The sequence below is a fragment of the Poecile atricapillus genome, chromosome 5 (genome assembly GCF_030490865.1).
Source record: "Poecile atricapillus isolate bPoeAtr1 chromosome 5, bPoeAtr1.hap1, whole genome shotgun sequence".
Taxonomy (NCBI): Eukaryota; Metazoa; Chordata; class Aves; order Passeriformes; family Paridae; genus Poecile; species Poecile atricapillus.
Window position 1 is genome coordinate 30,499,162 of NC_081253.1, and position 22,458 is coordinate 30,521,619.

Sequence of the window (22,458 nt, forward strand, 5' to 3'; positions counted from 1 at the left end):
GTTCCACCAGAGGGGAGATATCTCAAGTTTTAAAAAAAAAATCTATAAAATTTTGTGTCCCCTGAGGCTGCTTCTACAATTTCTGGCAGGTGGCTTCGACTGGCAGAATATGAGAACACGAAGTGGGATCGAGGTGACCTTAAGGAATTGATGCAACTGAAATGACTCACTACAGCTCCGAAGACTAACCTAAGGAATTCTCAGAACTGAGAGGACATACAGGCAGCAAAATATATCATGTTTTCCTTCTATGGACATTCAAGAACTCAATGCTGCCTGTCTTACAGCAGCAGCATACCACTTCGATTTCTTCACTGCTCAGGACAGAAACTTTCCACTTGAAAAAACTGTTTAGTCAAAATCCAAGTTGAGACACCAAACACACAAAAGTAAAGCTGCAGGAGTAGCTACAGAGAGATATCTTTTTCACTACTTCTAATTCTGTAGTGTTTCTGTGACATGAACATTTACCTTCTTCTTCATCAGGAACCAGCATCCACTGGATCAGTGCAAACAGAAGCAGAATCACTAAACATGCCATCCCTATTCCTCTGAATGTGGCAGCAGGACCTGTAATGAGATTTTTTTTTTTCTAAACTGAGAATCCACTTAATAAAATAAAATGAGTCAGCATTATGTGCTTCTTGGCTATATATTGCCCATGTAGACTGTTATTAGCTTGTTTCATTACATTTTCCTCCCCCATCACTTTTTCAACAGGCTTTGCAAAGGATTTTTAAGCAAGTAATTAGATTCTCATTTGTTCATTGAGAGGCTTTATAGTAACAACCTATTCTTCACAAAGGATTCATTCATCTTACTTACAGATCAGGTTGGGTATTTGACACAATAATGAAAATACCTAGGCGTAACATATTGAATCAATCTGGAACACTGACAGAACAAAGCAATGAGCAATTTGGTCTGAATGCAGTGCTGACCTTGCTTTGATCTGGGCCTGGACTGGAGATCTCAGAGCCCTCCCCAGCCTGAGCAGTTCTATGATCCTGTGACCCATACAAAGTGTGTAACTCTTTACATATAACAATACCTACAGCATAAATAAGTTTAAAGCCAACAGTCTGGTAAAACCAGAATAAATAAAATGAAAATTTTCAAAATTACTTTTCCTTACCGAAGTAATTGACCAAAACCCCTCCAACCATGGCTCCGCATCCCCTGCCCAGCCCCAAGTGGAGTCCTTGCAGTATTCCCTGTGCTGATGTTCTCAGCTCTGGAGGCACTGCCGCGCTGAGGTACGAGATGCAGGCTGCCCAGATAGCTGCATGTGTGACACCTGGAGAAACGAGACATCAGAAGGAGCACCAGGGCTACAGGGTGCCAACACAACATCTGAGCAACTGCACTCACCAGCTGGAGCACATGGAGAAAAAAACAACAAAAACCCCCCAGTGATAAATCTCTGTGAACTACAAACCAGCTTTTGGTAACGTGATACTGTGGTAACCAAGCCACAGAGAGACAGGACAACTTCTTCTGCGGAGCCTGTCAAAAGCTCTTTCTCCCTTCACAAAGACCTCACTCCTCTTCTGGGGACACAGTCCCTAGGGAGACAAGTCTCTCTGCCAGCTTCCTTGTGCCTTCATAGTGACTCAGGGCCTTTGGAATACAGTCCCAATTTCACAAGCTACAGACAATTAAAGCACTGATGCCTCTCAGCAGTGTCCTCACCACCACAGTGAAGGCAGCACAAAGGTCATAAAATCCAAACAGCATCAGAGAACTCCATGCCATTTCAGAGGCAAGAATTAATGCCCTTCTCACTTCCCGCAAAAACACAGCACCTCCCAACAAACTCTTTCTGAACTCAACGCCAACACACTGCATTTAGCACAGAATGGTCCAGATGAGAACAGCACACAAGCTCCTCAGGGTAGGCCAAAGACATTGCTTTCCATGGCTGCTGTTGAGAGGCAGAGTCAGTGTGCCTCCCTCCTGCACCATGCCTGCATCCTGCCCCTGGGCCTGCCCCTGAAAATTAAGCCCTCTGATAATGTTTTCATAGTTTTAGTTACTTTCCCATGACAGTCCAGTAAACATAAATTGTTTATCACATTCTTTCTGAGAAAAAATTTTTGATGGATGTTTTGCATGACCAGTGTGCTTGGCAAGGTGGTAACTTAATTATCAATCTCTGGTCATTGTCAAGAATCTATAAATACTGGAGTCAGAAAATAAAGTCATGGGTTTTTGTTCTAACACTGAAGGTAGTAGTGTGAATCATTTTGTGTCCTTTAGTGACACTGGGCCTGCATCCTGCATGGGTGCTGCTGCTGCTTCACCCACTCCTGCAGGAGCCGTGCTCGCTGCCGTCAGCCACAGCCCCCAGCAGAGACCATGCAAGTGTCTATCCGGCACATGCCCGGCAGATTCGGGGCTGGGAACACCTTTTCCTCCTGCAGGAGAGCTCAGGGAAGGCCAGCACACGAACCTCAGCATGGGAGACTGGCTGCAGGTGGAGCCCTCACCTCGGAGCCCCTGCCTGGGGGCCTGTGCGGACTGGGGAAGAACAGGACAGGAGAAGGCAGGGTTGTGGAGAAGTTAGAAAAACAAAACAGTTTTGTAGTTCATCACACATTAAATAAGCCTGAACTATTTTGCCACCCTCAGATGAGTGGGAATATTTTTTCCTTATTTCAGAGGTATTAAAAATAGTCATCACAGTTTACCAATGCTTAAGCTCTACTGCCTCAGTTTTAAACAAATATTGGCACAACTGATGATTCAGTCAACATGTTTCTGTCCTCTACACTTGACTTAGTAATGAACAGTTGGACAATCAATAATTACTTAGGCATTTAGGCTGAAGACTCCTAAGAGCAAAAAAACACATTTTTGTAACGTACAGAATAATGTGGATTTTGCTTAGGTAAAATGAGAAATAGTATTATATGAAATTGATATAGTGCAGATATACACATGTTAGATGTCCACCAGGCTGTACAGGTCAAATTCACTCAAAATCAAACTCAGAATTCCTCAGGCTTTGGGTATTATACATATATATGTGTATATCTCTCTCCCTCTCGGTTTTGATATTAGTACACCACTGTGTTGCATTAAAATGTGTCTGTATTACCTTACCATTTATAGTTTAAGGCTTTAAAACTAACACATTTTCTATGCAAAAAGCTTAAAAGTTTTAAAACTTACTAAGTCTCTACTTTCTTTAGTGCAGATCCATGGATGCATTGCAAATAGCAACCAAGAGCTGCCCCAGTAACAAAGCAGAGCTAATTTAAAATAGGTAAAGTGGTTTTGGTTTAGAAAGCACATCAATTAACATAAAACATGCAGTTTTATCAGCTATTAGGAGGAAGTTAATTCTTAAAGCCAGGCAAATAAAAAACACATCAGAAATTATTTGAACTGAGTTTGTTTGAATATGAAAGGCCATAACTTAACCAACAGGTTCTTGGATGTTTTCATCTTTAGCAGGGAAAGCCCCACCAGAACACAGAGTTCTCAGTTTCTCTGAAAACAAATCCATACCTTTAAATCAGCTCACTACACTTGCCTTTAAAGGCACAGCTTTTTTATTTTAAGTATGTGTACATTATTTATGTTCATTTTTATTATAATTTTTTATACAACAGTGACTGTCCGGAACAGTTTTTACCACAACTTACATAAGAAGTCTGGTCTGGATTATTGTTACTGTTAACCACAATTCTTCTTAAAAGAAGTTGCTCTCTCTCTCTCTCTCTCTCTATATATAGTGACATTATTTGCTAAAACCACTAACCGCCATTTCATCTTCTGAACAACAGTTCCAACAACTGCAGCTACCCTAGAGTGATGCTTGTAATTGTAGTGAATTTAGGATAACTTATATATAAACCATGAGCTGAAGATTTGGGGATCCAAATTTATTTCAAGAGAAATATTTATCAATTATTGTCAGCCACAGGCTAAACTCTTTGCTCTCTAGACATAACTGTTGCTGGAACATCAGTAGGAGTCACTTAGAATAGTAATTGTTTTGGAGTTCGCTGAGTAACTGCCAAGTGAAAACGGCTCATTTTCAGGTTAACAAGATAGTTTTGTAATTCCTGTCATGCAAATTGGTGAGCTAGCATAGTTGTTACCAGAGAATCTGGACCACTGCCCTGGAACAATAAATTGCAGCTAGCTAGCATAGCAAAACTTCATCTGCTAAGTGCCAAATGAACGAGATTGCTTGTGTGCAATATATGCACATATATATGCTCTACAAGGGTGTCTTGAAATCTTCAGTTATTACAGATTCAGCCTTAGCTCTTATTTTCATACATTGCCTGTGCAAGTCAATACAGCATAGTGGTTGAAAACTTTGAATTGAGAAGTGAGTTTAAATCTCCTCATTTACTCCTTTGAGAGTGTAATGCAATGAGAGCTGTCCTCATCCCAGCTACAAACAGCAGCTGGAACACAGCATGGTTCTTATTACAATCAATAGATGCAGCCTGCAGAGTCATCTTCCAGAAATGTCTCCATGTCCTTCAGCAACAGCACATGGGGATAATCCTGCTGGTATTGCAGAAACATATTAAACAGAAAAATAAATTTTTTACAGAAATCAACTAAAACTTTTATTAGCCTTAAAACCCCTCGAGCTGATGAAACTGGAGTCTACATAAAATTTGACAGCTTCCTGGAAAAAAGTTCTGCACAATTAGAACAAGGACTTCACCGAGGGGTTTGAAAGACCCATATGGTGCTCACATGTTGTACACAATCTACTCGTTTTTTGGTTTTCAATACTTCTAATCCTTACATAGAGAAAAAAGCTACAAATTCTGCTTCCCTCTGTCAACAAGCTCACTTAAAAATAAAAGCTTCCACCTCATCAAATGCCATTAAGGTGTCACTTCTTACTGCCACTGATAATACAGTGATTATGTAGGAGAGAATGGAGAGCCCAAAGAAACAGGACTTGGAACTGCTGCAGAAAAAAATAACTCTAGAAAAGATGAAAACTGGTAAAAGCAGGAAGGGAAAGAATATAGGAGGAGGGTGTAAGTCAACACTTCTAAAAAGATAACCTTGATCCCGCATTTAGCAACACTGAATGAGATGACTGGAATCCTATAAATGCAGTGGCAGCGCTCAGACACACTCAGGGCATCCATGGACATCAGGGACCAACAAATGACATCTGATGCAGGCTGAAAAGAGCACACAGAACACAGAGACCTGGAGGCTGGCTGGGGGGAGCTGTGTGTGGGTTTGGTTTGGCTTTAGCTCTCTCATTTGCTTACTATAAATAACTGCAAATAGCCAGATTAACCAAGGAACCCATGATTCAGCAGTGGCTAAATATGGTAACATCTGGCAGGTACATTTATGACAAAGAATTATTTTGAAGGTCCTTAATTTTTTCTTAAAATCTCAGTTACTCAGGATTGTGCCACACAAAACCCCCCACCAAAACCACTCCCTCACAGCCTTGCTGTATGTAACGGCAAATCCACATATTGTGCAATTCAGATAGAAATTTCAGCAGAATAAAAACCATATTCAAAGTGCAAGAAACTTCTTTTTCAGCCATGACTTAAAGGATGCTTCAAGGCACAAAATTATGGCTGTACTGGTGAAACTGCAAGGGCTTTTTCCTATATTTTGATATGGGATATCTCTAAAATAGGATTATCTAAAAGGCAACATCCAAAGCTTTGTATTCATCATTTGTTTTCCCCAGATGTTCGAGCAGGTGGTATAATCATTCTTCAGGTTCTTTCTTACACATTCCTATTTTAACACTCGGTATGAACAATGAAGCATCAATTCAATAGTTGTGGTTTGGGGGCTTTTTAATAACAAAATTCAGAAGCTTGCTGTTGTGGCAATTATAACATGATCAACTGGTTTTATTAGTTTGGAAGGTTAAGGAGCCAGGACACAAATGGGTCTCTGTGTGTATGGAGAGATCCACACAGTGCTCTCTAATGGCATTTTCTAACTCCAAGTCTAGCTTACAAAGACTTCTGTAAGTATAGTAGAAAAAGTTGATTTAAATTCAAGTTATGCTGCACATGGAAGAATAAAGCTTCTAAGTATAATCTGTAGAATAATTTCTAAGTATTATTGTATAAAACCAAAATACTGGCTTAAAAAAGATGGTCAAAAATGGTATTCTTCAAACATTGAAGAACTAGAAAGCAAAACAGTTCCACTTTTTCATGGTTTTGTGAAGTGGTATCCACCACAAAGACACAAAAAAGGCCATAAAAACTAAGCTAGAACAATGTATTCTTTAATATTGCAATGAAGTTCTTACAGACTTCTACAGCAGGGTTTGAAAACAGGACTCAAGTTACTTGTCAACAGACCACACCTCTGTCCATGTAGGTTTGTGAAAGAGCATGTCTCTTAAAGAAGTTCTCTTAACAATGAGAAAGCTATTGAGAGAACTTCTGCTCTAGCTATTAAAACAAAAATTCTATAATCTAAAAGTACTGATGGAAGTGATAAACTGAAATATTTTAACAGAGACAGAATGACCCAGACTATATTTGGAGGTTTTTTGCGGCATCCTTTCAAGGACTTCAACCTCTGCCATTTAATGAAGTTCACATTTATCACCAAACAGGATTTGCAGTCGGTGTGTACCCAGCTCGTGCGTCTCTTTGTTTATTTAAAGGGTGTGTTGGTCTCACACAGTTGTGTTTGAATAAACAGAGAAATGTGCACAATCAAATGCACACCCACCCTTTTGACGTCAAATATTTCTCAGGATAAACAGTAATGGCTTATGTGCTCTATGAACCTGCATCTTGGGATATTTGTGGTCAAAAAAAATAGAGAAATAGCAGATTTTTCACTTAAGGATAGCTCACTTGAAAAGAAGATGAATGGAAGCTCCTGATCTTGTGCTGGAAGGTCTTACCTTGAAGCACTTCCATCGGAAGAACGGTCCAGGCATTTTCCAGATACGAGATGTAGATGTATCGTGCTGTGTTACAGGCAAGGCCAATATAAAGCACTCTAAAGGAAATAAAGAAAGGAGAAGTCAGGATAGTCTGCACTTTCCCTTTCTGGTATGTTATAATGTAGCTTACTGATTTAGAAGTTATTTGCATGCATACAGTTTGCCAGTCTAAAGCATTTGCTCAACACAAAATACATCCTTTAAGTCCTGCACCCAAACATAAACTCTCCTCTTGCCCGTTCAACACATTCAAAATCGTAATAGAAAAAAAAAAATAAATCAAAGAGACAGAAAACCCACTGAGCTTTTAACTGAGCTCTGTAGTCCTATGCCACACTCTAAATGGGATTGTGTTTCTGAAAGATAATTTCTGAGTGCATTCAACATCCTTTCCAAACAACCTTCTTTTCTAATCATCCAGAGATTCATTCTGCCATTTCAATGAAAGCCTGGAGCAGGTTTGTATTAAAGGAATTAATTTTAACCCAATTAATATAAGTTTATAGTCCCAGTATCTGGAAACTGCTCAGAACCACTCTAAAACACATCCCACAGAAGCAATATGGTTTATAACAACATGCCTCAGGATAAAACTTAGCCATCCTGTTGAAAAGCAGCAGATGCTGCATCTCAGAATTTAGAGGAAAAAAAAATCTCTTATAACAGCTTTTAAACAATGAAATACAAAGACTATTTGTGAAGTGCATTTCCCATTGCACATTTAACCTGATGACTCTTCTCTTCCAGTTTTTAGATTTAGCATAGCTTCCCTCTGGGGTGCTCATTCATCCAGCTATCTTCCTCTTATTTTTAGATGGGTCTTGGGAAACAAAGACTTAATTGAAAACATGTTTACAGCTTGAGAAAAGGCACTATTGCAACCTTTAAAGATTTTTTTCAGGGACAAGGATAATTTATTGTCCAAATAGGGCTTGTTGTTTGAACCCTGGTTTGGCATAAGTGAAATAAATGCAATTGATAATTAAGGTGAAGCACCGACCCCGTGAAAGGGCTCTTTATTCTTTGTGCTGCCTTTTCAGTTAGTTTTTCTACAAATACACACCGAGATTTAATTAAATGGTACAGAGGCACTGGAAAATCTAGAGTGAGATGCCATTACAAAAACACAGCATCTTGTCAACATCTGAGGTCTCCAAACACACATGGTGACAGTGAAAAATCCAGTACCATAGTTTTCATCATGTCAGTGATATCATAAAAGGCCTGTGCATTTCACAATATGAATTTACTTTCAATAAGTAGGGCAAGCTGGCAGTAAGTCATCCCCCCTCATTCATACATCAAACCAAGCTGTGTTGCTTCCAGATCTATGTGAGGTCCATGAATAGCTGGTTTAAGCTGCCTATAGGCAACACAAGCCCAAGCACTCAAGGAAGAAAACATGGGAAGCCATGAAAAAGTTCACTATTATACAATAATGAGAACAAACGTGTTCTTTGTGCTGTGAATTGTAAATTTCATCTCATCTTTTAATTAATGCCTTCTGTTCCAAACAAATAACTTGGTTCCTTCCATAGCCACAACTTAATGTAGTTCTTATGCACAACCACATTTCTGAAATGTGTTAGGACACTTTGGCCTCAAAAGGTAACCAAACTCACAAGGTCTGCAGGCTCCTGTCTTCATTACCCTAGCAGAAAGGCCCAGGGTGATGCATAATCTCAAGGAGTAAGGAAAGGAATGGATTCACCATGTACATTTGTTTTTCCACAGCAGCAGTACAGATGCACCTCTCTGTTTATGATGAGTTCTAGACAGTTCAATTTCACTTTTGTCTAGCAAAACCTTTGTCTGTTGACCAAGAACTGTCTTCCTAGCTCAGCTGTTCCCTAGCACAGCCAGACCAGAGATGTGACCTCCTCCTTCTTCAGAGCTTTTCCATCATCTTGCCTACCTGTGTTTTTCCAACATGTTACATTTGCAGAAAGATTTGGATTCAGAGTTTAAGAGCAGCAATTTAGTCAGGTTCTACCTCTTAATTTGTTAGAATATACGTACAGAATTTTAGGTAAATTACAGTTTATGAAGATTTCTATAAATATGGTTTTCGAGGGCTACGTCACATAAAAACTTTTGTGTATTTACAGAGCCTTTTCAAAAATGCATTTATAATAATCACTTAGGTTCCTTATCAGACCTAAATGGAAAATGTAAACAGATGTTCCTCATGAACTCTATATGCAGTACCCACAGAGACACCATACTCAATTCACAGTTAAATATTTAAAGCACCGAATCTATATTTGTGTCAAGGAATAAGCTGTTTACAGCCATGACTACCAGTCTCTGCCTCCCATAAAAACTCACATGTTGGAACTGCGGTCAGACAAACACATTTGAGCTTAACCTCAAGTAGGAAGTTATTTTCAGAGCTTGACATCATCTTCTAAAGTCACTGGCAGTTTTGAGTGCTTCTACACCAGGTGGGGTCCAAATATTTCATAACCAGTTTTGTACACTTTTTTGTCACAGTAACATAGAATGGTTTGGGTTGGAAGAGATCTCAAAGGTCATCCAGTTCCAGCCCCTCTGCCATAGGCAGGGACTCCATTCATCAGACCAGGCTGTTCAAAGCCCCATCCAGCCTGGTCTTGAACAATTCCAGGATTGGGACACCCTGGAACAGAGTGACCCTGGAACACAGCTTCTCTGGGCAACCTGTGCTAGGCCTCACCACCCCCACAGTAAAGAATTTCTTCCTAATATCCTCTCAAAAAAACAACAGAAGCACACATGCACTGCACAAGGGTACAAATAGTAAAGCTAACAAAGTCAGAAACTGGGTATTTTAATCAGCAAATATTTAATATGGTCATGCGTAAAACGCTTGGACAATAATTGGAACATTAGTTTTTAAAAACTGTGAAAACATAAAAGCTTTCAAACTGTTGTAAGGGTTTTATGGCACCACATACAATGGTAGAAACAGAAAGATTTGTAAGACTTGAAAAGGGAAACTGAGCTTCCATTTGAAAAGGTGTAAAGCCTGTCTTCTTGTAATTCTACAAAGGACATTCAATAGCATTTTCTCCTGCTACTGTGACAATACAGGCAAATCTGGTACTCATGCCTGTCTTCAAACACTCAGCACAGAAAGAAAAACAGAATGATAAATATTCAAATATACAGAAAGAATGTCTACGTCTACAAGTCCAACAACCCAGAAGAAAGGAATTTTGAGCTATTAAAAGGTAGATAAAATATCAATGCCAAATGCTTCTGGCTAAGGATATAGAGTTGCAGGCTATTGGCTCTTATTAATAGGAAAATTATTATCCGCACTAGAAGGCAGCAGACAACACATACACAGATCTGTCAAAGAAAATGAGCTATGAACTCCTACCCATTTTTTGGGGGAAAAAAAAAATGAAAAAAGCTTGACTCCTCTCAAACACACAAAGTTCAGAAAGTACAAGGCAGCAGGCAACCAGGAGGAGTCATCTCAAACTGTGATGACTAAACACAAGTAAGCATTAGATAACACTAAAACATGACTAATGTGCATTTCCCAGGTGCAGGTATGTAGAATGCTGTTTCATAGCAAATAAGGACTAGTGTTTAAACAATTTAATTTTGATCCAGTATTGGCTTCACAAGCTTGGCAGTGTCAAAAAAATAAAAATAAAATAAAATAATAATAATAAAAAAAATTGAGCTAATCCCATGCATCATCCTTTTTTTCACTGGGCAATGCTCCCATCCCTTCTATTTCATCTTATTTACAATACTACCAGTCTTTTGGTTTTCATTCTTTACTTAGTTGAAGTCTAAGCCTGAATTTTGTACTATAATGTGCATTGAAAGAGCATACCCAAGCTATCTTTAGCAATCAAGACTGTGATCTGTTCTCACCACTCCTCCATCATCATATCCTTCCTCCAGGCTTTGCAGGCAAGGTGTCATTTTCTCTTACCAATTGTTGTCAAATTCAGAGATTAAGACTGACTCTAAGTAAAAAGATCCTCTACAGTTCAAAGTAAGAAATAACTCCATCTTTTAAGTAATCTCTAAAAAAATTATTGTGCTAAACATCTCAAGCTTTTTTAGTAGAGGTCAAATGAATAAAAATATTCATTCCAATAATACCAAAACAAAGAGCAAAACCTTAAAACAAAACGCACAAAAAGATCATTGCAAACAGCTTAAAAATACTTACATCTCAACAACTGTATGATTATAAACTGGGCACTTGGAAAGGATATGATGCTAACAACACACAGCTCTGTGCTTAGATGCACAGAATACCTGAGTAAACATAAAAAAACCCCAACTTTGCCGCTTTATTAGCTCAAGTTTTCCCTGTCTTTCCACCCTGTGCTTTTTTTAAGGAGCAGTAGAGGGATTTAGAATATGTGGAAATTAAGTCAAATTAGTGAGTTTATTGGCAACCAATGTTCACTAACATGCTGGAAGCAGTCACTTTCACTTACACAAGGCAAAGACAACAGGGCAAACCCTGCAGCCATCTCACTTCATAGCTGACACACACTGCAGCAACTAAAGGAGGAGAGCAAGCCCTGAACTGGTAAGTGACACTGCCAGGCTGCAACCTCATTCTGCCAACACCCAGAGTCTGATTACAAGGCCATGTACACAGGAGGTGCTCACCTCGTTTCCTCAGCTCAGCTTCTCCCCTCTCAGCCTGGAGCTGACACCTTTCCAGGCTACTGTGAAGGCAACGAACTGCCCTGTAAGGGGAGCCAAGCTAAAGAAGGATGTTTGCAGAATGCTACTACTCACAGGAAAAAAGATGGAAAAACTAATGGTATTTGTATGTCAAAACAGACAACCCTTGAATGGGTGGCAATTTGTAAAGATCTCTAACAGAGCAATGCATCAAGGAACAAGCACATACTAACGTGCATCTCAAATGCAAAGCAAGCATTTCAGAGCATTTTCAGCTCTTAAAATAACAACAACAAAAAAATCCATAATGTGAGCCACATAACTGAGCAGGACCTTGAATTAAAATAAAAACCAAACCAAAAAACATTAGCTTGAGTTTCACTTTGCAGCACAAGGGCTGAGCCTGAGAGTCACCATTTTTTAGCTCTTTAATGGTTACTGCCATCTTACCTGATGTGACCAACCAACTCAATGAGCTTGTGGCTGAAGAAGTAGGCAGTGAGCTCAGACACATGACTGAGCACAGAACAAACTCCAAAGAGAGTGGTGGTGCCATTCAGGTCTTCTAAGTGCCAGTAGAGAAAGGTGAACACAAAGCCATATCCAAACCCCATGAACCAGGCCACGAAGAGCACGGAGCCATACTGGATACTGCATAGCAGTTTAATTAGGTCCCAAAAACTGAAAGACTGTGACTGGCTCATACTGGTAGGAGTGTTATCTGAAGATGCATTGGAGGCATTTCTGTCCACCTGTGAGATCTCTACCTCTTTTCTCTTATTTTCATCTTGTTTGAAGTGCGTGTAATGAAATCGAAACTGGGTGGCCACAATTAACGCCATCGTCATGAGGACACCAAAAACAATGAAAACGATCCTGTAGTTTTTATACTCTGGAGCTTTACATCCTTGACCTTCAATGGCAACTTCTGTGTGAGTATAGTCAATGCCAATTCCCACGGAGAGCATGGCCAGCCCCCAGCCCAGAGATCCCCACATACGCTGCAATCCATACCGGTCCCTGTGTTTGCCGAGGTACTGCAGAGTTATGGTGTCCACAATGGTAACAGAGGAAGCACTGAAGAATTCTCCTATTATGACAACCAGCAGAATGAGCAGAAAGATGGCCTCTACTTCTTGTTGATCATAAATGAGCACAACTTGGTCAGAAGGCATCGGCTTTGTGCTGATGGAAGCTGGGGTGGTGCTCAGAGTTGTGTTCCCTGGTGAGGCTGGGCTAGTGGCGGTGCTTTTCAAAATCAAATGGGTACTGTTTTCCAAGGTAAAATCCTCATCATTGCTCTGTGTAGGTACCAGGAATGTTATTTCGGGATTAGGTGTCCCTGTTGTTTCCAAAGTGACTGGACTGGAAGTGACCAGGTCTCTCCTCCCACGAACTTTTGGGGATGCAGCACTCACTGTGGTTAGTGGAGAAGACATCGAGGCATTTTGCGGAATTGTTGTTAAAAGGCTGCTTGCGTTGGTGGGATGTGCTGGGGGAAGGCCCTTTGGTACACATCTTAAGGTGGCTGGTCTCACAAATCCAATGCCCAGGTTAAACAAAACCCAGCATAAAAGCGAAAACAGGAGGACAATCTTGCCTTTCTTGAAGCGATCTGCCACTACTCCCCAGAAGGGTGCACTGCAAAACTCAATGAAGTACCTGATGCCCACCAGAAGTCCGCTCTGGCTGGGTGTCATACCCAGCTGCTTGTAGTACACGGGCAGCAAGGGGTAGAGAGAGCCATATGCAGAATAGAAGAAAAAATAAAAGACCTTTGAGATTAGAAGATCATTGTTTATTTTGACACAGTGCTTTTCTAACCAATCCAGCTCTTCATCTGGGACAGTGGTTGTCTCTGTCGAAGGGGATTCATTATTGGGTGGCAAGTCTTGATCCTTGGAAATGCCATTGAAAGGATCAGCAAGCACATACTTTCTCTTCTGTTCTTCCTCATCATCAGTTAGAATGGCCACCTTATCATCAGCTGCCATGGTTTACCACAAGCATCCAATATCTGGTGGACTCTCAAGGAACTAGGGCTACCCTGTGAACAAATAAAACATAAGGTGGTTAAGGTACCACTGGGGAGCAGACCTGAAGTTCCAGCCATCAAGGACAAAGCTTCTTTCTTAGAACTAACATTCCCAAGCAAGTATTCAGGGTAGGAAAGGCCATTTGTCTAGACTAGTGGCACATGGGAACATCAATAAAAATGTGTTTTATAACCAATTCTGTGAAGTTCTCCCAACAGCAGCTTTTATATTGTGCAATAAAACATCTTTCATGTTTAGGAGAGAGAATAGCTTATATATTCAGAGCTACTGTGGCAATTAAGTGCTAGAATTTGCAAGTATCTTCTTTCAAGTTGACTTTTCTCCCCCAAGGCTAACTGCTTTATTTCCAGTATTCCCTCCTATGCCAAAGGATAGTCATGATTTTCTAATTAAGCAATGCAGCCACACATATCCAGGTTATTTTGATCATCAAAACAAATTACTATCTGAAGGCTCATGATGGCCTTCAAAATGTTCATCAGTCTCCTCTTGAAACACATTTTTCTAAGCATTCCACAACTACAGCAGAAATTGATGGGATGCTTGAGCTTCTAGGCTGAATGGGAAGAGAGGTGGGAATTAGGATGGGGGTTTAAGATCAAAATTAGGATAACAACCTCAAAGACATCAAAGACCTGGGAGCAAAGAAAGGAAGATGGGCCCTATAAAGGTATCTTCAAGTCAAATTCTGAAATTGAAAAAAGCTGGACTGGGAGGTAACAGCACTGCAGCTGCCTGTGCTTATCTTCTGCAAAAGAGCCTGCAAAATTAATAAGCAACACTAAAAAATAAATTAAACATTCCTCAGAGTTTGAGTGACCAACCAGCTTTCACATTTAAAAACAACTCATTCCGACAAACTAGCCTAGCTAAGAAAAGCTTCCTTTTCAAAGGATAAAAACCAGCTCTGCCAGCAGGCTGTCAGCTCCAAATCATTATTAAAAAACTATTTTTGTTCTATTGGTATCTTTAAATTTAACCTAGTAAGATTAGCTTATGTTCATTGTGAAAAAGTTAAACATTCATATATTTTGGTTTTGTTACCCCTTTGCTGTTTGGGTTAGTATTACTATCACAGAGGAACTTTTTCAAGGTACAATATTTGAAAGGAGAACCAGAAGAACCTGAAATTTCTCAAAGAGCATTCAATTTATGATCTGGACCTGCTCTAAGAATTTGAAGCTGGACAGGATGATCCTACTGAGTTCCTTCCAACTCAGGATATTATATTATATCATTCCATGATAAGTATTTTTTTGCAGATCTGCACTTTATTCCAAGTAGAAGAGGACAATGAGGTAAGTCTTTCATCACTCATCTGAAAGCACAATATCATTCCTTTAAAATTAGTCATGCAACAGTATATTCAGTGCCTTTAAATGAATTAATTATAATTCATCATTATTTAATACTGACATTGGATTTGGAATGGATTATTTAATACTGACAAAGGCAAATAAGAGAAAAGTGACTAACATTCACTAATATGTTAAATTGTTTCCTATTGATTCAACATATATGTAACAGCTGACAACAAGTCATGGATATTCCTATAAATGACAGTTCATGAAAATAATCTAAACCTTACACAGTTCAGTAAAAGGCATGTCTAAAAATGCCATCATTAAACTCCCAAACACTCATAAGGTTAGCGTATGCTTTTCACTTTTAAATGTCATTTCTATGGGATACTATCTACGAGGATCTCTTGTTTGGGAGAAAAGGCTACGTACAAATCTTGGAACCTTAAATATGCATGTATTCAAGGTCAGAAGTAAATGAAAACCATGCCAGCACATACACAGAGACTTAAGTTTTTTCCTCCAGTTTCTTCAGAGACAATCTGATTAAATTTTAAAAAAGTATTTCATCTGTCAAAAGATTAGACAGTCGTAATTAAGTTGTTAGAACAGTCAAATGTGAAAGTACATCTTCTTGCTCTTACCTGTTACCATCAAAAGCCACATGAACCAAAACCCAGCAGCTGTCTAGTGAGCTCCTGCAATTTTCGGTTCAGCCAACCATATCCACCTGACAGGTGGAAGAACTGTGGGGTTCTTGCTCATTTCTATATCCATTAAAGAAGCCCTTCTAATGAGTAAATTAGACCAGTCATCATCTGTGCTCTTATTTTCTTTATGCCTTGCCTTTCTTTGACAACAAAGACTCCAGATCTTGTGCAGGGCCCCACTTATGTCAAGGGGATGTAACCGAGCTTTCAGTATATGCGCATCTGTTTACAGCAACTTGCTTGCTGCATCAGAGCTTTACAGCATTTACTTTTGAAGAATAGATTTCCTGTTCCCCAGACATGACAAGATAAAACTCACATTTTAACCATGTGGATATTTTAGGACAACTTTGTAAGTATGGCTTGAAATCATCCTGATTTAAACAAGCTTATTCCTGTATATGAGTTCTGAACCATCTGGTTTAATATAAATTATACTGAAGGCTTTTAGAGCAATTAGTATTCAATCTTTTTTAATTTCGCTTCCCTTTTCTATTGAAGTGGAATTTCAGTTTTGTATGTTGCATGAATAGTGAGTACATAACAAATTATGATACTGGTTATCTTTAAACACTTCAGCTGCTGCATATTCTTCCCCCCTCCAAAATTTATATCGGCCTCAGCATCCATCTTCTAACACATTGCATTTGCATAATCCAAAAGATCCACTCCTGATATTTTGACTAGAACATCCTGGGCTAGAACGCTATGAAAAGTAGATTTCATAATAATTTCAGTAACTATTTTCCCATACTAAGAGCATTGAATGTTATTAATAATACAGAATATACTCTTCAGAAATATTACAGTATCAAGAGTGGTAGGAGCCATATGGCATTCTTTATTGTTTTGATCACTAGTTTGTTTAGGAGTCGGGTTTTTGAAAGTCTTATTAAACAATGTTTTAAACTCTAAAAATAAATGACTGAAAAAGAGAAAATTAACGGAGTAGTATTGTTACTGAAAAAAATCTGCAAAAACCCTGAACCTATGGTGCTTTCCTTCTACTAACAAAAACTCGAGCCAGTCAGGGACTGAACGTGCAGCAAACTAGACAGATGGAAAAACCAATATACTTCTCAATGATAAGAGACTAATTAGCTACTGGTTATTTTAACCATTGCCTTCAAATACTGTACCTTTACTTTACAAATGTACATTTCTAATGCACAAGATGAGGACAGAAGACAAGTACAACTGGCAAGTTTCAAATGAACAACAGAGAATAGAAGGAAGGAAGGTTAAGAGAGTTAACAGATGGACTTCAGAGAGAAAATAAATTTTAACTCATTTGAAGTTGAAGAGAACACAATATTCTTGTAGAGGCCAGTTGAATGTGATCAGCTCATCCAGCACAAATGAGATCAAAGAGGCTGCAGAGTGGTACCATCACTCTGAAAACAGGAGTAACAGTTTGGAGCTATTTCCCCAAACTCAGGGTTCAGAAACACACATGAAAGCCCTAAGATGTAAATTGGAAAGACCTTGTGCAAGAATCCTGAGAAAGCCCTGCAAAGGGAAAGTGAAGAAGCGCAGCAAGGGCACAGCACAGTAGCACATGTGTGTCACGAGAAAGCACTTTGGTCCTCCAACTGACAATTCAGCTTTTATCTAGACAGAGGTTTACATTACCAAACCACTACAGAACTGGGAACCCAGCCCGTGTTTCATCACTATCCCATCACCCCTACAATGCTACAATGGGAAAAAACCTCACTGAGACCCAAAGTGCTGATTCCCCCTAGCCCATGATCCCACCATACTGGGCTGGGAGCGCACATCCCTCACTCACAGCTGCACGGGAAGCGTGGCTGACCCAGCTCTCTCAGACTGGGGATTAGTCTGTGAGATCACACATACTCTGAACCTCTTTATGCACAAGTGCATGTGCTTCTCCTCAGATATAAAGAATGTACTAGTTAACCATAAAATTTGCACAGATAGGATTTTTTTTTTAATATAAGTAGAGGCTATTATTTTTTTCTAAGTTTTCTGCTGTCACCTGCTTTAATATCTATTCCTCTAGCAAGTCAAAATCCACTGTCAAGCCCTTACATCCAGAAGATGTTTTTTACCCAGTCATCTCCAGCAAACAGATACAAAAACTTCCCTACAGACTTGCACCTTTGAGCAGCTATCTTGGGAATGGAGAAAGAACCATTTCTCCCATGAAATTCAGTGATGACAGTGCAGTGGTCATTTTAACGACTGTATGAGCCTCTTTGGCAGCTAGGTAGAAAGAGGGCATTCTACATTTACTTAAGTATCTTCTTGGCATTCTTGCTTTTATTTCTTAAATCGATCCTCATTTAGTCTGTCTCTCCTAATAATTAACAGGATTTCAAGATCAGAAAGGATAAAAAGCTAATCTACTCAACACAATCTGACATTACAAGAATAAAAACAAAAGAAGCAAAGAAAAATAATAATACAGTATACTAAAAACTCAGCTCTGCCCTTGGTGTCACTCTTCCCAAAACTCTGGAGAAAATAAACCCCTGCTTTCAACTATACCTCAAAAAAAAAAAAAAAAAAGTCAATCAAGAGATCAGACTGGGATAGCAAATCCCTAAACCTCTCAGGGAAAGTACCATGGTACTTACAGAACCAGGCATTGAAACTTCTTTTGCCGACCAAGACAAAGTTAGATTTGAGGTGAAAGTGTACTCTTGTTCTAAAATAAAGTTTAATTCAGCATAAATATTCCGTTCACTAGGCTCTGAGAATTAAAGTAAAATTAAGACTCACAAAGCAGAGACTCAAAATCCGGGTTTGCGTGTATGTGAATGTTAAAAGATAAACCACCAAAAAAAACCCGTGACAGTTCATGAGAAGACAGTGCAAACAATCAAGAGAGGTTTAACCCATTAAATACCTAACAAAATTACTTACTGTAGAAGATTCATATTTATACAGTCTCAGAAAACATAGCCAGAACAGGAATGATTAATTAATCTCTCAAACAACACAGAGCTGTAGGAACAGAGCAGGCCAGCTCACTGTTTGCATTGTGCAGATAAATCAAAGCCAGCCAGAATGGCATCTCATTTTAGTTGACCCCTTCCAGCCTTTCACTGACTAGAAAACTCAATTTGTTGCAAATATATTAAAGTCCACATGAAGTTTTCATAAAAACATTGTAAAATCTGTCAACAGGAAACACGTTTCTTCAAAATACTTTTTTAAGTCACTAAGTATTGCTTGATTGAGAACAGGTCTGCTAGAGAAGGAGACTTGAAAACTATACAAAGGCTCACCTCACTCATCCCCCAGCTAGTGAAACAGCCATGAGTGCATCCATCACACAGCTCATGCATACTGCCTCCTCCTCAGGCCCCCTTCCCATCGATCTAAGCTACAAAATCTCTGGGTCAAAGACTTTCTGCTACAGTATCGGTGCAGCACCTCCAGAACAAAGCCCTGCATCCAGCCGGCCTACAAGGCACTGCTGCAATAGCCATAAATAATAGACCACACTTTGTTTTCCCATTTTTAAGCAAGTTTCACCCCTAAGGAACAGCCTGGCACTGTCGCCTGCATCCATGCCAAAAAGGAGGAGAATGTTATGCAAACAACTTACATCATGACAGAGAAGTGCCTAGACTTCATTCCCTCTTGCATCACGTTCCCAAGCCTCTCCCAGGTAAGCCAACCTCCAGGCGGAGCCCTTGGATGGGCTGTTCCCTGCCAAGCCATCTAGAACAACTCCCACAGGTTGACCCACCTGCCCCTATCATCCCCTGCTCTCTAAAGGTAAGCAGTTCCTGCTGTGAGGCCCCAGCATGAACACCTGTCTCTGAATCCATAAAATCAGAAATAAGTCACAGAGAGTGAATTAACTTGGTGCTGGGAAATGTCCTTGTTTCAACTGTAAAGCAAGACACAAGTGTTGTAACATTAACCAACATAATTAGGGTTTCCATCAAAGTGAAACCACTTTGTTCTACAGCACTTAACACTTAAAATTGCTTTATTTTGTGTTGCTGATATGCATTTATTTAATGTGTTGCGCTATAGGTTTTTCTGCTTCTTCAATATGGATATAAAAACTCTACACACTGGCATTTAGTCAATTAGATTGAGAGATGACAGTATGTGTGAAATATGTCAATATCAGGTTTTTAGTATGTTTAATGCACTTAAGATAGGTCTGAAGTTGCTACAATAGTGCTAGTATTAACATTAAAGTAAAGAACGCTATGAATCCTCATCTATTAAAGAAAATCCATTAAATTCACATCTTAGGACTCCTGCTTTCCAATCTTGTTTTCCATTTAATACGTGCACATTAAGACGTCCGAGTAGACTCTATTTGTTAAAGAGTTTGTTCTTAGTTGAAATCAGCCTCCGTTTTTTTTAACCAGTTTTCAATTTGTCAGCTGCCTCCAAGGTTTACACTTGATTAATGATGGTAATTTCCAAGTGTGCTTTCAGCTACAAACCAGTGCCCAGAGCACTCCAGGAGCACACTGCTGCCAGCGCTGGGGAGGGACACAGGCACCCAGCTGCCCCACCGAGCCTGGCAGCAGCAGCAGTCCTGGTCTGCTGCAAGACAGCAAGGCCTTCCTGGCCATCCCAGCCTCTGGGACCGACTGCCACATCTGCAGATGGATCATGTCAACAGCTCACAATTTCCCACACCTCTATATTAACTCAGGCCCATTGTACTGTAGCTGAAGATTAAGATGAGTTTTAGGCTGCATTCAAGCTGTGCCCTAGTTCCAGCTATGCTAGTGATAAACCACAGCTTCCTCCCATTAGCTTCTCATATTGTCAGCTTCTACTCACATATTCAAACCTTTTTGATTTTTTTTTTTAAGTCTTCTTACAATTTTTACTGGGTTGATGACTGCTACCACCAATACCACCCTTAAAGGGATGATTGTTTTCTTTCCTCCTATTCCTTGATGGACCTTCAGAGAATACAAACAACAAAATACATGTCACCATTTGTCCACTATTTCTACCCACTGAAACAAAAAACACACACACAAAAAAGCCAAGATGGAAAACTAGCATTTTGTAATCTCTTTCCTTGGACATTACTAACTAGTGGACAACAAGACCTAATATATATCTTAGTAATGTAATGTAATTATGTTTGGAGCAAGTTTTTACTGAAATACTTCAGTGCCACATTTATTCAGCTTTTCTCTTCTGCCCTAGTTTATCAGTCCAAGTTTATCACTCCTCAACACTGCACTCTTCATTAACACAACATTCAAAAAGAGCCTGCCATTAAAACTTTAGAGCTGCTGAACAGACACGGATTTTAAATTCCATCTAACTTAGAACATCGCAGGCATCCGTAGCAACTATGGCACCTTCAGCACTGACTTCCTAAATAAGTGTCTGCTCCTACGCTTATTCCAATAAACAGAAGAGCAACCGACAACCCGCTTACTAAACCCCATGGTATTTTAAGGATGTAAGGGCTCTGTTTCCGAGTGACAGCCACACGTAACGCCACGCCAGGATCCTGGCAGCAAGGAGAAGTGCGGGGATGCCTGTGCAGGAGCTCCCGCGGGACACGGCCCGGCCAGCTGCCACCGCCGGGATTACGACCCTGTCATCGGGGAGGGCAGGGGGCATTAAATGGCTCGGCCGCAGCACGCTTCAACCAAGATGCTGAGCTTCAGGAGAAGCGGGCCGGCACCTCACCGAGGTGGGCACCCAGCACATCGGCCGGCTCCGTGGAGGCGCAGCTGACCGGCCCCGGCGCGGCAGGAAACGCCTCTAGGGAAAAGCTGCGGCGCGGGCCCACCGGCAGCATCCCGGGCGGCCGCGGGGACGAGGCCCGCCGCCCCGGTGGGAGGGAGCCGGTGCCGGGGCAGACACCGGGGAGAAACGGCCTCCGCAGCCCGGCGGCTCACAGCGGCTCGGTGCGCCACAGCCGGCCCCGGCCGCCCGGCGGGGCCGGTCCCCGCGGAGCACGGGCAGGGGAGGCGGCGGCGCCCCGCCGGGCGGCCCCGGCTGCCGGCCCGGCCCCCCGCGCACCGCGGGGCCGCGCTGACTCACCTCGCCCGGGGGCGGCTCCGGGGGGGCGCTCGGCCGGGAGCATCGCAGCCCCTTTCCTGCCGCCGCGGCTGCTGCGGGCGGCGGATCCGCGCACCTCCCGCCCCCCCGGCCGGGCCGCGCCGCCGCCGCCGCCACGCAGGGGCGCTGCGGGGAGGGACGGAGCCGCCCCCCGCCCCGCCGCGGGGGGGCCGCGCAGCCGCCCGGCAACGCCTCCGCGGGGCCCGCGCCGGGCCCGGGCTGCCCCGGCACGGGCGATCCACTCACGGGCTGTGTCCGCCTGCCCGTCCGCGGGCTGGGCCTTGCGCTTAAATGCAGCGTTCGTGGGCCCCGACAGCCCACTGACATTCGTAGCGCTTCCTGCTCCTCACAAGTTCCAAAGGCGTATTACAGCATAAGGAATTAAGTACTCTAGTGCCTTTCACAGCCACTGGCATCGCCTCTTCGGTAACTGTTTCTAAACTTGCACGCAAATAAAATTACTTGAATGCTTACAACGACAGCAACAACATAAACTTTCCCCCACAATAATTACCGAGGCAGGAAAAGGGAGGGAGGGAAACTCCTGAGCCGCAGCTGAGTCGTGCTGCAATATCAAAAGGTCAGTGGTGTTAAACTAAAGGGGAATAGTCACGAAGTGAAAGGCCAGTCAGATATTTGGGCTGTTTCTCAGCCCTGAAATGAAGAGGAGGTCCTGAAGCTGTTTGAGGATTAAGCTTAAATGATGGTGTTCTTCACACCGGAGTTCACATTGGGCCCTAATCCAAGCAGGTCGATAAAGTGAGCAAGCTCCACTG

At 41.3% G+C, this 22,458-nt stretch overlaps 1 protein-coding gene across 1 annotated transcript in view; it reads right to left on the reverse strand.

The window, feature by feature from the left end:
* Window positions 1-21,822, reverse strand: part of MFSD6 (major facilitator superfamily domain containing 6) — a 28,022-nt gene extending 6,200 nt beyond the window's left edge. Inside the window, exons 1-5 of the mRNA XM_058839666.1 lie at window positions 21,665-21,822; window positions 12,029-13,625; window positions 6,890-6,987; window positions 1,136-1,297; window positions 472-570 (exon numbers count right to left, since the gene is read on the reverse strand). Coding sequence (XP_058695649.1) covers window positions 472-570; window positions 1,136-1,297; window positions 6,890-6,987; window positions 12,029-13,572 — 1,903 coding nt within the window. The 5' untranslated portion in view covers window positions 13,573-13,625; window positions 21,665-21,822. The remainder of the gene's footprint in view (window positions 1-471; window positions 571-1,135; window positions 1,298-6,889; window positions 6,988-12,028; window positions 13,626-21,664) is intronic.
* Between the last annotated feature and the right edge of the window lie 636 nt (window positions 21,823-22,458).